The sequence below is a fragment of the Mobula birostris genome, chromosome 9 (assembly GCF_030028105.1).
Source record: "Mobula birostris isolate sMobBir1 chromosome 9, sMobBir1.hap1, whole genome shotgun sequence".
Taxonomy (NCBI): Eukaryota; Metazoa; Chordata; class Chondrichthyes; order Myliobatiformes; family Myliobatidae; genus Mobula; species Mobula birostris.
Genome location: NC_092378.1, coordinates 85,533,448 through 85,549,425, shown reverse-complemented (window position 1 = coordinate 85,549,425; position 15,978 = coordinate 85,533,448). Strand labels below are relative to the sequence as shown.

Sequence of the window (15,978 nt, the reverse complement as noted above, 5' to 3'; positions counted from 1 at the left end):
TCCCATTTCACACACATCTGCTTTCACCCCATCCTCCCGCCACCCCACTAAGGAAAGGGTTCCCCTTGTCCTCACCTACCACCCCGCCAGCCTCCGGGTCCAACATATAATTCTCCGTAACTTCCGCCATCTCCAACAGGATCCCACCACCAAGCACATCTTTCCCTCCCCCCCCTCCCTTCTGCTTTCTGCAGGGATCGCTCCCTACACAACTCCCTTGTCCATTCGTTCCCCCCCATCCCTTCCCACCGATCTCCCTCCTGGCACTTATTCTTGTAAGCGGAACAAGTGCTACACATGCCCTTACACATCCTCCCTCACCACCATTCAGGGCCCCAGACAGTCCTTCCAGGTGAGGCGACACTTCACCTGTGAGTCTGCTGGTGTGATATACCTCGTCTGGTGCGGCCTTCTATATATTGGTGAGACCCGATGCAGACTGGGAGACCGTTTCGCTGAACATCTACGCTCTGTCCACCAGAGAAAGCAGGATCTCCCAATGGCCACACATTTTAATTCCACCACTCTTTCCCATTCTGATATGTCTATCCATGGCTTCCTCTACTCTCAAGATGAAGTCACACTCAGGTTGGAGGAACACCACCTTACGTTCTGTCTGGGTAGCCTCCAACCTGATAGCATGAACGTTGACTTCTATAACTTCCGTTAATGCCCCTCCTCCCGTTCTCACCCCACCTTTTATTTATTTATTTATTATTTTTTATTTTTCCTTTTTTTTCCTCTCTTTTTTTCTCTCTCTGTCCCTCTCAGCATAACTCCTTGCCTGCTCTCCATCTTCCTCTGGTGCTCCCCTCCCCCTTTCTTTCTTCCTAGGCCTCCCGTCCCATGATCCTCTCTGTTTTCCAGCTCGTATCCCTTTTGCCAATCAACTTTCCAGCTCTTGGCTCCATCCCTCCCCTTCCTGTCTTCTCCTATCATTTTGTATCTCCCCCTCCCCCTCCCACTCCCACTTTCAAATCTCTTACTAACTCTTCTTTCAGTTAGTCCTGACGAAGGGTCTCAGCCTGAAACGTCGACTGTACCTCTTCCTATAGATGCTGCCTGGCCTGCAGCGTTCCGCCAGCATTTTTTGTGTGTTGCTTGAATTTCCAGCATCTGCAGATTTCCTCATATTTGCGTCTTTCTCTATCTATATCACTTGTCTCTCCCATCTACACTTCATATCCTCAGTTGTTCATCCTTGCCTTTAGCTTGGTCTTGTGTTTCAATCCTCCTTTGTGCTTGCCATTTTCTGTCTGCATCTTGAATTCACTCTTTCCTGTCACTTACCTCTTCCATCTATCCACCTTCTTTATCATTTATTTAAACCACAGTTTTATTAATCGTAGACCCTATCCTATATTTCATCCAGTTACTGCTCACTCTTCCAGTTCCCTTAGTTTATTTTCACACTCAGACCACCACCTCCCCACAGCATCCCTATGTTATATTCTTTCACTCATCATTCTTCACTCGAGTCTATCACCTACTTACCTCTCACTGCTCATTTTCCTTCACTTACCTGTCATTCACCCTTCTCCATCATTGGTTACAATCCCCAACACTTCCTCTGCTACATTTATGGTTACATTGGTGCTACTTCCTGCAGCCATGCTGGGCAAGACAATTTCATCAACTTTCCCTTTGTCCACTCATCCCTCTCCACTGATCTCCCTCCTGGCACTTACCTCTGCACGCGTGTTAAGTGCTACACCTGCCCCTGCACCTCTTCCCTCACCACCTTTCAGAGCCCCAGTCAGTCCTTCTGGATGAGGTGACATTTCACCTGTGGGTCTTTTGAGGATACAATAGCATGTCCATTGTATCTGGTGCTCCCAGTGCAGACTCCTGTATATTTGTGACACCAATATGCAGATTAGGAGGATTGCTTTGTCAAGTATCTCCCCTCTGTCCACACAAAAGGCAGAGTCTCCTAGTAGCTACTCCAAGTCGACACACCATTCCCATTCTGGCTTGTCTCTACATGGCCTCCTCCACTGGCATAATGAGGCCAAACTCAGGCTGGGGGAGCAATATTCTGCCTGGTAGCTTACAACCTAGTGGTATGAACATCAATTTCTCTAACTTTTGGTAATTACTTCCCCTTCCCACTTCTCTCAAATTCGAATCCCCATTCTGATTATCTTTTCACCCTCTTCTCTTCATCAGCTATCACCTCCCCTTGGTTCTTCTCCTCCTTCCCTTTCTTCCATGATGTACTGTCCTCTCCTATTAAATTCCTCCTTCTTCTTCAGCACTTTACCTCTTTCAGTTACCCGCTCCCAGCTACTTCATTTCCCCATTCCTCAACACCCACCAACCCCAAATCTGTCCCTAGAGTTATAGAAACTACAGCATTGAAATTGCCCCTTGGGGCCACCTATTCTGTGCCAAACTATTATTCTGCCTAGTCCCATTGACCTACACCCTGACCATAGCCCTCCATAACCCTGCCATCCATGTACTTATCCAAACCTCTCTTAAGTGTTGAAATTAATCCTGCATCCACCATTTCCACTGGCAGCTCATTCCACCTGCCGAGTGAAGAAGTTCCCCCCTCATGTTCCCCTTTAACCTTTCATCTTTCACCCTTAATCCATGATCTCTAGTTCTAGTCTCATCCAACCTCAGCCTGCTTGCATTTACACTTTCTATACCCCTCATAATTTTATATACCTGTCAAATATCCCTCATCCTTGTAAATTTTCTCCACACTCTTTCAATCTCATTGATATCTTTGCTGTAACTAGGTGCCCAGTGCATAACACAATACTACATATCTGGCCTCGATAACATCTTGTACATCTGTAACATAACATCCCAATTCCTGTACTTAAAACTTTTAATTTATGAAGGCCAATGTACCAAAAGCTCTCTTTATAACCCTATCTACCTATGATGCCACTTTCAAAGAATTATAGATATAAATTCAGAGATTCCTGTGTTCTACTGCAGTCTTCAGTGCTCTACCATTTGCTGTGTAAGTCTTACCTCCCAAAGTACAATACTGTACCTCACACTTTTCTGCATTAAATTCCATCTGCCATTTTTCAGCACATTTTTCCAGCTGGTCCAGATCCCGCTGCAAGCTTTAATGGTCTTCCTCGCTGTCCACTCTATGCCCCAATCTTGGTGTCATCTGCAAATTGGCTGATCCAATTATGCCAAGCAACAACAGACACAGCACAGATCCCTAGGCACTTCAGTTAGAGAGGCAAACCTCTACTACCACACTCTGGCTTCTCTCATGAAGCCAATGTCAAATCCAATTTACAACCTCTTCCTAGATGCCTAGTGACTGAAACTTCTTGACCAACCTCTCAGAAGGAACTATGTCAAAGGCCCTGCTGAAGGCCATGTAGACAATATCCACTGCCTTTCTTTCATCAACTTTCCTGGTAACTTATTTGAAAATCTCATTGGGATTCATTAGACACAAAGCCTAATCAGTCCCTCTGTCTATCCAAATACGAACATATCTGGCCCCACAGAATATATTCCAATATCTTGCCCACCTCTGATGTCAGGCTCACTGGCCTTTAATTTCCTATCTTATTCTTAGAGCCTTTCCTAAGTCGGACTTACTGCCTATAGTTTCCCAGCTTACTCTTAGAGCCCTTAAGCACTGGAACAACATCAGCTGTTCTCCAATCCTCTGCACCTCACCCACAGATAAGGACAGTTTAAATACCTCTGCTAGAAACATAGAAACACAGAAAATAGGTGCAGGAGTAGGCCATTCGGCCCTTTGAGCCTGCACCGCCATTCAGTATGATCATGGCTGATCATCCAACTCAGAACCCTGTACCGGCCTTCCCTCCATGCCCCCTGATCCCTTTAGCCACAAGGGCCATATCTAACTCCCTCTTAAATATAGCCAATGAACTGGCCTCAACTGTTTCCTGTGGCAGAGAATTCCACAGATTCACCACTCTCTGTGTGAAGAAGTTTCTGCTCATCTCGGTTCTAAAAGGCTCCCCCTTTATCCTCAAACTGTGACTCCTCGTTCTGGACTTCCCCAACATCGGGAACAATCTTCCTGCATCTAACCTGTCCAATCCCTTTAGGATTTTATACGTTTCAATCAGATCCCCCCTCAATCTTCTAAATTCCAACGAGTACAAGCCTAGTTCATCCAGTCTTTCATCATATGAAAGTCCTGCCATCCTAGGAATCAATCTGGTGAACCTCCTTTGTACTCCCTCTATGGCAAGGATGTCTTTCCTCAGATTAGGGGACCAAAACTGCACACAATACTCCAGGTGTGGTCTCACCAAGGCCTTGTACAACTGCAGTAGTACCTCCCTGCTCCTGTACTCGAATCCTCTTGCTATAAGTGCCAGCATACCATTCGCCTTTTTCACTGCCTGCTGTACCTGCATGCCCACTTTCAATGACTGGCGTATAATGACACCCAGGTCTCGTTGCACCTCCCCTTTTCCTAATCGGCCACCATTCAGATAATAATCTGTTTTCCTGTTTTTCCACCAAAGTGGATAACCTCACATTTATCCACATTAAATTGCATCTGCCATGAATTTGCCCACTCACCCAACCTATCCAACTCACCCTGCATCCTCTTAGCATCCTCCTCACAGCTAACACTGCTGCCCAGCTTTGTGTCATCCGCAAACTTGGAGATGCTGCATTTAATTCCCTCATCCAAGTCATTAATATATATTGTAAACAACTGGGGTCCCAGCACTGAGCCTTGCGGTACTCCACTAGTCACCGCCTGCCATTCTGAAAAGGTCCCATTTATTCCCACTCTTTGCTTCTTGTCTGCCAACCAGTTCTCTATCCACATCTATACCTTACCCCCAATACAGTGTGCTTTAAGTTTGCACACTAATCTCCTGTGTGGGACCTTGTCAAAAGCCTATTGAAAATCCAAATATACCACATCCACTGGTTCTCCCCTATCCACTCTACTAGTTACATCCTCAAAAAATTCTATGAGATTCGTCAGACATGATTTTCCTTTCACAAATCCATGCTGACTTTGTCCGATGATTTCACCGCTTTCCAAATGTGCTGTTATCACATCTTTGATAACTGATTCTAGCAGTTTCCCCACCACTGATGTGAGGCTAACCAGTCTATAATTCCCTGGTTTCTCTCTCCCTCCTTTTTTAAAAAGTGGGGTTACATTAGCCACCCTCCAATCCTCAGGAACTAGTCCAGAATCTAAAGAGTTTTGAAAAATTATCACTAATGCATCCACTATTTCTTGGGCTACTTCCTTAAGCACTCTGGGATGCAGACCATCTGGCCCTGGGGATTTATCTGCCTTTAATCCCTTCAATTTACCTAACACCACTTCCCTACTAACATGTATTTCCCTCAGTTCCTCCATCTCACTGGACCCTCTGTCCCCTACTATTTCCGGAAGATTATTTATGTCCTCCTTCATGAAGACAGAACCAAAGTAATTGGTCTGCCCTGTCCTTGCTCCCCATAATCAATTCACCTGTTTCTGTCTGTAGGGGACCTACATTTGTCTTAACCAATCTTTTTCTTTTCACATATCTATAAAAGCTTTTACAGTCAGTTTTTATGTTCCCTGCCAGTTTTCTCTCATAATCTTTTTTCCCCTTCCTAATTAAGCCCTTTGTCCTCCTCTGCTGAACTCTGAATTTCTCCCAATCCTCAGGTGAGCCACTTTTTCTGGCTAATTTGTATGCTTCTTCTTTGGAATTGATACTATCCCTAATTTCCCTTGTCAGCCACGGGTGCACTACCTTCCTTGATTTATTCTTTTGCCAAACTGGGATGAACAATTGTTGTAGTTCATCCATGCGATCTTTAAATACTTGCCATTGCATATCCACCGTCAACCCTTTAAGTGTCATTTGCCAGTCTATCTTAGCTAATTCACGTCTCATACCTTCAAAGTTACCCTTCTTTTTAAAGCCTCGACAATTTTTGCAGCAGTGTCCCACAAGGTCCGAGGGAACACCATATCAGGCCCTGGGGATTTATTCACCCTAATTTGCTTCAAGGTAGCAAGCCATTTACCGTCCATGACCTCAGTGTGGTTTTGACTCATCTCTCGACTCTGTGTCCATCTCCAAGTAAATACAAATGGAAAACATCCATTTAAAATGTCCCCCATATCTTTCGGCTCCATGAATAAATTCTTCTAGAGGGCCAATTTTGACCCTTGTTCTTGCTCTTAATATATATAGTACTGTGCAAAGGTCTCGGGCACATAGGGTGCCTAAGACTTTTCAACAGTACTGCATATGTCATTGTGGAGTGGAGAACAAGTTTGTAAATCTGGCTGGAGCAAAGGACGTTGGGAATGGTAAGGGCATAGTGCCGCAGGAGGGGTGTGGGATGACTGGCAGAGGAGGGGTACCAGGGGTGTGGGGTGGAGCGGGCGCATTCACATTCATCCCTGAGACACCAGACAAGGTCATTTGATTCCAAATAATTGGTTTATTGATCATTATAGAACAGTATAGAACAATACATAACATAACTATAGTACTGTGCAAAAGTCTTAGGCACCTAGCTATATAAATGTGCCTATGACTTTTGCACAGTACTGTATATCTGTAGAAATCTGTGGGATTCTCCTGCTAAAGCAACTCATGCCTTTTTCTAGCTTTCTGATTTCCCTGTTAGATGTTCTGTTGCATTTCTAATACCCTGAGTATCTTATTTGTTCCTTGCTGCCTATACCTGGTATGCACCTTATTCTTTTTCCTAACTCAAGCCTTAATAGCTCCCTAAACCTATTAGCCTTTTATTCTGACAGGAACCTACAAACTCTGCATTCTCAAATATTTCACTTTTGAAGGCCTCTCGCTTACTAAACACACCTTTGCCAGAAAGCCACTTCTTTGCCCATTCTCCCAATTTGTCTAAGTCCTTCTGTAGACTCCCTGTCCCTCCATCTACAGTATTTTTGTATAGTCTGCAAACTTGGCCACAAAGCCATCAGTTCAATCATCCAAATCATTGACATATGACGTGAAAAGAAGTGGTCCCAATGCCAACCCCTGCAGAATACCACCATTCACTGGCAGCCACTGTTTGACTCTTGCCAGTCAGTAAATTTTTTATCTATGCTAATAGCTTTTCTGTAATATCATTGGCTCTTGTTAAGCAGCCTCACCTGTGGCACTTTGTCAAAGGCCTTCTGAAAATCCATGTAAACAACTTCCACTGATTCTCCTTTTTCTATCATGCCTGTTATTTCTTTGAAGAATTCCAACAGGTTTGTCAGGCAAGATTTTTCAGGCAAGAAAACCATGCTGACTGGTCCAACCACAGAAGTCAGGCTAACTGGCCTATAATTTCCTTTCTTCTGCCTTCCACCCTTAAAGAGTGAAGTGATATTTGCAATTTTCCATTCCTCTGGAACCATTACAGAATCTAGTGATTTTTGAAAGATCATTACTAATACCTCCACAATCTCTTCAGCTACTCTTTCAGTACCCTGGGGTGTAGTCTATCTGGTTCAGGTGACTTAGCTACCTTCAGACCTTTCAGTTTCGCAAGCACCTTCTCCTTAGTAATAACAACTGTACTCATTTCTGGCCCGACACTCTTGAATTTCTGGCATATGTTGGTGTCTTCCACAGTGAAGAATGACGTAAAATACTTTTTAGTGTCATCTGTCATTTCTTTGTCCGCCAATACACTCTGGCCTCTCATTTACTCTATATATATATATATACACACACACACACACACACACACACACTTTGGTATCCTCTTTTATATTATTGGCTAGCTTACTGTCATATATCACCTCTTTATGCTCTCTTTTTTGCTTTTATGCTGTCTCTCATCAACGTGGTCATCCTTTACTCAGTCCACCCATATAGCCTCATTAGTCGAGCTCTCCAGTCTGTCATGTCTGAGTACTATTGTGACCTTTTCCCTGACTCATAATGCCAACGCTTCCCCTTTAATCCCTCCCACTCTATCATGTCTCAAACAACAGAACCCTAGAATACAGAGCTGCCAGTCCTACCTCTCCTTCAACCAAGTTTCACCAATGGCTAGTTTCATAATTCCAATTGTTGATTTACACTCTGAGTTCTTGCTTTGAAATATATGCAGCTCAGGACATTAGTTGCACCATGCTCAACCTTTTGATTCCTGACTTTGAGGTCTTGAGAAGGAGAAGCTAAAGTCAGGTGTATCAGTATTACAGTGGAATTACAGAGGCATGAGAGAGGAGCTGGCCAGAATTGATTGGAAAAGAACACTGGCTGGGATGACGGCAGAGCAGCAATAGCTGGAATTTCTGGAAGCAATTCGGAAGGCACAGGATATATACATCCCAAAGAGTAAGAATTATTCTAAAGGAAAGATGACAATCACCATGGTTAACAAGAAAAGTCAAAGCCAACCTAAAAGCCATATAATACGGCAAAGATTAGTGGGAAGTTAGTGGATTGGGAAGCTTTTAAAAACATGAGTGTGTGAAGTTATCTTAACTAGAGAGAAGGTTCTTGGGGAACTGAAAGGTCTGATGGTTGATACGTCAGCTGGACCACATGGGGTACACCCCAGAGTTCTGAAAGAGGTGGTTGAAAAGATTGTGGAGGCATTTGTAATGAACTATCAAGAATCACTAGATTCTGGAATGGTTCAGAAAGACTGGAAAATTGCATATGTCACTCCACTCTTCTAGAAGGGAGAGAGGCAGAACAAAGGAAACTATAGGCCAGTTAGTCTGACCTTAGTGTTGGGGAAAGTTTCAGAGTCGATTATTCAAGATGAGGTCTCAGGGTATTTGGAGGCACATGATAAAATAGGCCATGGTTTCCTCAAGGGAAAATCTTGCCTGACAGATCTGTTGGAATTCTTTGAAGAAGTAATAAGCAGGATAGACAAAGGAGAATCGGTTGATGTTGTGTACTTGGATTTTCAGAAGGCCTTTGACAAGGTGCCATATAGAAGGCTGCTTAACAAGCTATGAGCCCATGGTATTACAAGAAAGATTCTAGCATGGATAAAGCAACAGCTGATTGGCAGGAAGCAAAGAGTGAGAATAAAGAGAGCCTTTTCTGACTGGCTGCCAGTGACTAATGGTGTTCCACAGGGGTCTATGTTAGGACAAATTCTTGTTACATTAAATCTCAATGGTTTGGATGATGGAATTGATGGTTTTGTTGCAAAGTTTGCAGATGATATAAAGATAGCTGGAGGGGCAGGTGGTTTTGAGGAAGTAGAGAGGCTACAGAAGGACTTAGACAGATTAGGAAAATGGGTAAAGAAATGGCAGATAGAATACAGGGTCAAGAAATGTATGGTCACGCACTTTGGTAGAAGAAATGAAAGGGTTGACTTCTCTAAATGGAGAGAAAATACAAAAAACTGAGGGGCAAAGGCACTTGGGAGCCCTTGTGCAAAATTCCCTAAAGGTTAATTTGCTGGTTGAGTCTGTGGTGAGGAAGGTAAATGCAATGTTAGCATTCATTTCAAGAGGGCTAGAATATAAAAGCAAGGATGTAATGTTGAAATTTTATAAAACACTGGTAAGGCTTCATTTGGAGTATTGTGAGCAGTTTTGAGCCCCTTAGAAAGGATGCGCTGAAACTGGAGAGGGTTCAAAGGAAGTTCACAAAAATGATTCCAGGATTGAACGGCTTATCATGTGAAGAGTGTCTGATGGCTCTTGCCCTGTATTCACTGGAATTTAGAAGAATGAGGGGTGACCACATTGAAACCTATCGAATGTTGAAAGGCCATGATAGATGTTTGCTGTGGTGGGAGAGTCTAAGACCAGAGGACAGCCTCAGAATAGAGGGCTGTCCTTTTAGAACACAGATGAGGTGGAATTTCTGTAGCCAGAGGGTGGTGAATCTATGGAATTCTTTGCCACAGGCAGCTGTGGAGGCCAAGTCTTTATGCATATTTAAGGTAGAGGTTGATAGATTCTTGATTGGTCAGGGCATGAAGGGATATGGGGACAAGACAGGAGATTTGGGCCGAGAGGAAAATTGGATCAGCCAAGATAAAATGGCAGAGCAGACTGGATGGGCCAAGTGGCCTAATTCTGCTCCTAAATCTTACGGTCTTAACAACATCTTTTCCCGCAACCACTCCTCTATCTGCTCTGGCACTATGGTTCCCATCTACCTGCAACTCTAGTTTAGACCCCCTGGAAGAGCACTAGCAAACCTTCCTGCAAGGATATTAGTCCCCTTCCAGTTGAGCTGCAAACCGTTCTGTCTGTACAAGTCCCACCTTCCCTGGAAGAGAGCCCAATGAAACAAAAATCTGAAGCTCTCCCTCCTGCACCATCTCCTTAGCCACTTATTAAACTCTTATCTTCTTATTTCTGGCCTCATTAGCACATGGCACGGCAGAAATACTGAGGTCACAACCCTGGGGGTCCTGTCCTTTAACCTCATCACCCTTCCTACCGATGTTATTTGTACCAATGTTTTCCACAACCTCTGGTTTTACCTCACTCCTGTCAACTTGTACTCCTTCCCTCCTCCCCCCCCACCCTTCTTATTTTGGCGTTTTCCCCTTTCCTTTTCAGTTCTGATGAAGGGTCTCAACTGAAACCATTGTCTGTTTTTCCCCTCTACAGATGCTGTCAGATTTGTTGAATTCCTCCACCATTTTATGTGTGTTATTCCATCAATCAACTGTCAGTCAATTGCTCGTCATTCACATGTCATTCAGCTTTTCATCACTCACCCACAACACAACCACTCCAACACTCCCTGTCAGTTGTCTCTATCACCCAATACTTTGTAACTGTCCCATTATACACCCTACTCTACCACTCACTTATTGTTTACCCTTTTTCCTCACTCAGCTGTCTGTCATGGCTCCATTATTCATCTCTTGCATGCTCTTCTTCACTAATCTCTACCACTCTCTTCTACCCATTCATCATTACCCTTCCCTGCTTGTGGTACCAAGGTCTAACACTGTCATACTTTGGCTGTACTCTGTGACATATTTGCTCCAACTTGCCTATTCGTGCTGTCGAGTAGATCTAAGTAGACTATGATAAGACCATATGTGTGTTTCTCCAATGCTGACTGGTGTGGGACTTTGCTTCTGCAGATATCCCCTGTCTATGCTGAAATAGAGGCTCGTGGAGTGACCAATTACTCCGGGAAACTGATGCAGCCATCCATATCCAGAACTTCTCCAGTGGCTGAACAGCTGAGTCATTCAGGTAGTGTAGCGGTTACTTGAAAACAAACCAAAATTGCTAAGGGACTAAACTAGGGTACTTCCAAATAACAAATTTCCAAATAACAAATTTCCAAATCGAAAAAGGTATGTTTGATCCTTTATTACAAAACTAGCAAACGTGAATGATCTTATAGTCATAAGAAACTAATGAAACTAAATTAATGATGTAACGGTCTAATTTGCAGTCTAATGGCAATATTAGCATTCAAGTAGCATAACTAAGCGTTCTAATAGAGATCCAATTAGTGATCTAGTTAGCGTTCCAATAACGTCCAAATTAGCAGTCAACAAAAAAATATCATTCCCCCAACTCACTCTCCACTAAACAACTAACAAAACGAGAATACGTAACTAGACTCATTTGTTACCATACCCTAATCCACGTGACAGATAACCATACTATACCCGCCCCAAACTACAATGAAGACAGAAAATAGATACATGGCTCCTTCAGGTAGAATGATATCTCTTAGTTTTTTCCAGGCTGAACGGCAATATGTCATGCTATCTACAACTGGCTGGGAACATTGCTACTTTGTATTAGAAGCTTAAATACATTTCCACAACACTTTTCAGAGACTTAATTCGTTCCAAGGTATTTGGAACCCATGAGGTACTTTTACATAGAAACATAGAAAATAGGTGCAGGAGTAGGCCACTCGGCCCTTCGAGCCTGCACCGCCATTCAGTATGATCATGGCTGATCATCCAACTCAGAACCCTGCACCAGCCTTCCCTCCATACCCCCTGATCCCTTTAGCCACAAGGACCATATCTAATTCCCTCTTAAATATAGCCAATGAACTGGCCTCAACTGTTTCCTGGGGCAGAGAATTACACAGATTCACCACTCTCTGTGTGAAGAAGTTTTTCCTAATCTTGGTCCTAAAAGGCTTCCCCTTTATCCTCAAACTGTGGCCCCTCGTTCTGGACTTCCCCAACATTGCGAACAATCTTCCTGCATCTAGCCTGTCCAATCCCTTTAGGATTTTATACGTTTCAATCAGATTCCCCCTCAAGCTTCTAAATTCCAACGAGTATAAGCCTAGTTCATCCAGTCTTTCATCATATGAAAGTTCTGCCATCCCAGGAATCAATCTGGTGAACCTCCTTTGTATTCCCTCTATGGCAAGGATGTCTTTCTTCAGATTAGGGGACAAAACTGCACACAATACTCCAGGTGTGGTCTCACCAAGGCCTTGTACAACTGCAGTAGTACCTCCCTGCTCCTGTACTCGAATCATAGAAACATAGAAAATAGGTGCAGGAGTAGGCCATACGGCCCTTCGAGCCTGCACCACCATTTATTATGATCATGGCTGATCATCCAACTCAGAACCCCACCCCAGCCTTCCCTCCATACCCCCTGATCCCCGTAGCCACAAGGGCCATATCTAACTCCCTCTTAAATATAGCCAATGAACTGGCCTCAACTGTTTCCTGTGGCAGAGAATTACACAGATTCACCATTCTCTGTGTGAAGAAGTTTTTCCTAATCTCGGTCCTAAAAGGCTTCCCCTTTATCCTCAAACTGTGACCCCTCGTTCTGGACTTCCCCAACATCGGGAACAATCTTCCTGCATCAAGCCTGTCCAATCCCTTTAGGATTTTATACGTTTCAATCAGATCCCCCCTCAATCTTCTAAATTCCAACAAGTATAAGCCTATTTCATCCAGTCTTTCATCATATGAAAGTTCTGCCATCCCAGGAATCAATCTGGTGAACCTCCTTTGTACTCCCTCTATGGCAAGGATGTCTTTCCTCAGATTAGGGGACCAAAACTGCACACAATACTCCAGGTGTGGTCTCACCAAGGCCTTGTACAACTGCAGTAGTACCTCCCCGCTCCTGTACTCGAATCCTCTTGCTATAAATGCCAGCATACCATTCGCCTTTTTCACCGCCTGCTGTACCTGCATGCCCACTTTCAATGACTGGTGTATAATGACACCCAGGTCTCGTTGCACCTCCCCTTTTCCTAATTGGCCACCATTCAGATAATAATCTGTTATCCAGTTTTTGCCACCAAAGTGGATAACTTCACATTTATCCACATTAAGTTGCATTTGCCATGAATTTGCCCACTCACCTAACCCATCCAAGTCACCCTGCATCCTCTTAGCATCCTCCTCACAGCTAACACTGCTGCCCAGCTTCGTGTCATCCGCAAACTTGGAGATACTGCATTTAATTCCCTCATCCAAGTCATTAATATATATTGTAAACAACTGCGGTCCCAGCACTAAGCCTTGCGATACCCCACTAGTCACTGCCTGCCTTTCTGAAAAGGTCCCGTTTATTCCCACTCTTTGCTTCCTGTCTGCCAACCAATTCTCTATCCACATCAATACCTTACCCCCAATACAGTGTGCTTTAAGTTTGCACACTAATCTCCTGTGTGGGACCTTGTCAAAAGCCTTTTGAAAATCCAAATATACCACATCCACTGGTTCTCCCCTATCCACTCTACTAGTTACATCCTCAAAAAATTCTATGAGATTCGTCAGACATGATTTTCCTTTCAAAAATCCATGCTGACTTTGTCCGAAGATTTCACCGCTTTCCAAATGTGCTGTTATCACATCTTTGATAACTGACTGTAGCAGTTTCCCCACCACTGATGTTAGGCTAACTGGTCTATAATTCCCTGGGGTCTCTCTCCCTTTTTTAAAAAGTGGGATTACATTAGCCACCCTCCAATCCTCAGGAACTAGTCCAGAATCTAAAGAGTTTTGAAAAATTATCACTAATGCATCCACTATTTCTTGGGCTACTTCCTTAAGCACTCTGGGATGCAGACCATCTGGCCCTGGGGATTTATCTGCCTTTAATCCTTCAATTTACCTAATACCACTTCCCTACTAACATGTATTTCCCTCAGTTCCTCCATCTCACTAGACCCTCTGTCCCCTACTATTTCCGGAAGATTATTTATGTCCTCCTTAGTGAAGACAGAATCAAAGTAATTATTCAAATTGTCTGCCATGTCCTTGCTCCCCATAATCAATTCACCTGTTTCTGTCTGTAGGGGACCTACATTTGTCTTAACCAATCTTTTTCTTTTCACATATCTATAAAAGCTTTTACAGTCAGTTTTTATGTTCCCTGCCAGCTTTCTCTCATAATCTTTTTTCTCCTTCCTAATTAAGTCTTTTGTCCTCCTCTGCTGAACTCTGAATTTCTCCCAGTCCTCAGGTGAGCCACTTTTTCTGGCTAATTTGTATGCTTCTTCTTTGGAATTGATACTATCCCTAATTTCCCTTGTCAGCCACGGGTGCACTACCTTCCTTGATTTATTCTTTTGCCAAACTGGGATGAACAATTGTTGTAGTTCATCCATGCGATCTTTAAATGCTTGCCATTGCATATCCACCGTCAACCCTTTAAGTGTCATCATGATGAAATAACACAGACAATAATGTGGTGATTACCAGATGCTCCATTTCCACTAAGTTGATTGGCCAGGACATTGGCAACAACTTCCCTGTTCTTTGATGAAATATAGGATCTTTTATAACAACTAAAAAAAACATGAGGGGTCTAAGTGTAAGCTCTAGTCTGTAGGGTGGTAATTTGGACAGTACATAACATCCTTTCAGAACTCTACTCATGAGTGAATCAAGTCTTTGTTCAAGTTTTTGTTCAAGTCTTAACAGTGGGGACTGCATATACACTTTTGCCTTGAACTACCTGTGGTCTGGCTTTACACACACATTCACACTCACACACACTCTCACTCTAACACGCCCTCACACTCCCACGTGCCCTCACTCTCTCCCCCTCCCCCTCTCCCTCTCGCCAGGTCTTGCCCGCTTGTGTCTGCAGTTCCTTCAATAGAGTATGGTGCATAGATCACAGCCTTACTCCTCAGTGCCATATGGCCAGAAACAGTACCACTCATATCCAATGGTGATATTGCTATGTTGACGTTCATTGTACTATGAAAATGGACTGTATGGAAGGAAGTGATGAGTCTGTGATGGACTGAGCTGTGTTTACCAATCACACTCTTAACTAGCTCTTGCTTATTCATTAACCCTAGCACCATCTTCTGACTGCCTAATTGTGTTTTACAGCCAGGGCAGTAAATACAGTGGCTACTGAGGAGGCAACACTTGCCCCTAACTCAGGTGCTCTGGTTAGTAGAACCTCTCCGACTGCTGTCATTATGTTAGGATATCATAAAGCAACACAGAAGCAGGCTGTTTGATCTATCAATGCCATGTACAGGGATCATGGCTGACACAAAACAGTGGTAATGTTAAATGGGGAATTTACTTATTGAATCTTACTACTAAAAATCTCTGAAAGGATTTCTGAATAAACCAATCTGTTTTTGTTTCAGAAAACCAAAGGTTAGGGGTGAGACAGACTGAGCCCCTTCCCGTACAGTCCTGTCGCTGTCAACCCCCCAATGAACCTTTGCCAACTAATTCAGATTCCCAACCATATGGCAGCCCCAGCCTCTCATCACAAAATGTAGAGAGCAGTCCCCCGAACCGCAAGAAGAAACTCTTCACCTTCTCTCGGCCACCCCGCAGCCGTGATACAGACCGTTTTCTGGATGCTTTGAGTGAGCAGCTGGGTCAGAAAATAACTGCGATGGATGAGTTCATGAACCCTGAGAATGATTATGAAGAAGTACGTTTTTAAAAAATATAAAAGTTGAACTCTTAACAGTTGGATGTGTTCAGATATAGTGTGAATGGATTTTCATTCATTAGAGCCAAATCTACCGCAGGAATGAAATAACTGCATTTTAGGAGGTGGGTCGTCTTTGGGGAGACAACAGT

The 15,978-nt window shown here is 43.6% G+C and overlaps 1 protein-coding gene across 1 annotated transcript in view; it reads left to right on the top strand.

Annotated features, from left to right (window-relative positions):
* LOC140202421 (delphilin-like) overlaps positions 1-15,978 on the top strand; it is a 366,191-nt gene that overhangs the window by 306,279 nt on the left and 43,934 nt on the right. Inside the window, exons 11-12 of the mRNA XM_072267289.1 lie at positions 11,050-11,164; positions 15,531-15,826. Coding sequence (XP_072123390.1) covers positions 11,050-11,164; positions 15,531-15,826 — 411 coding nt within the window. The remainder of the gene's footprint in view (positions 1-11,049; positions 11,165-15,530; positions 15,827-15,978) is intronic.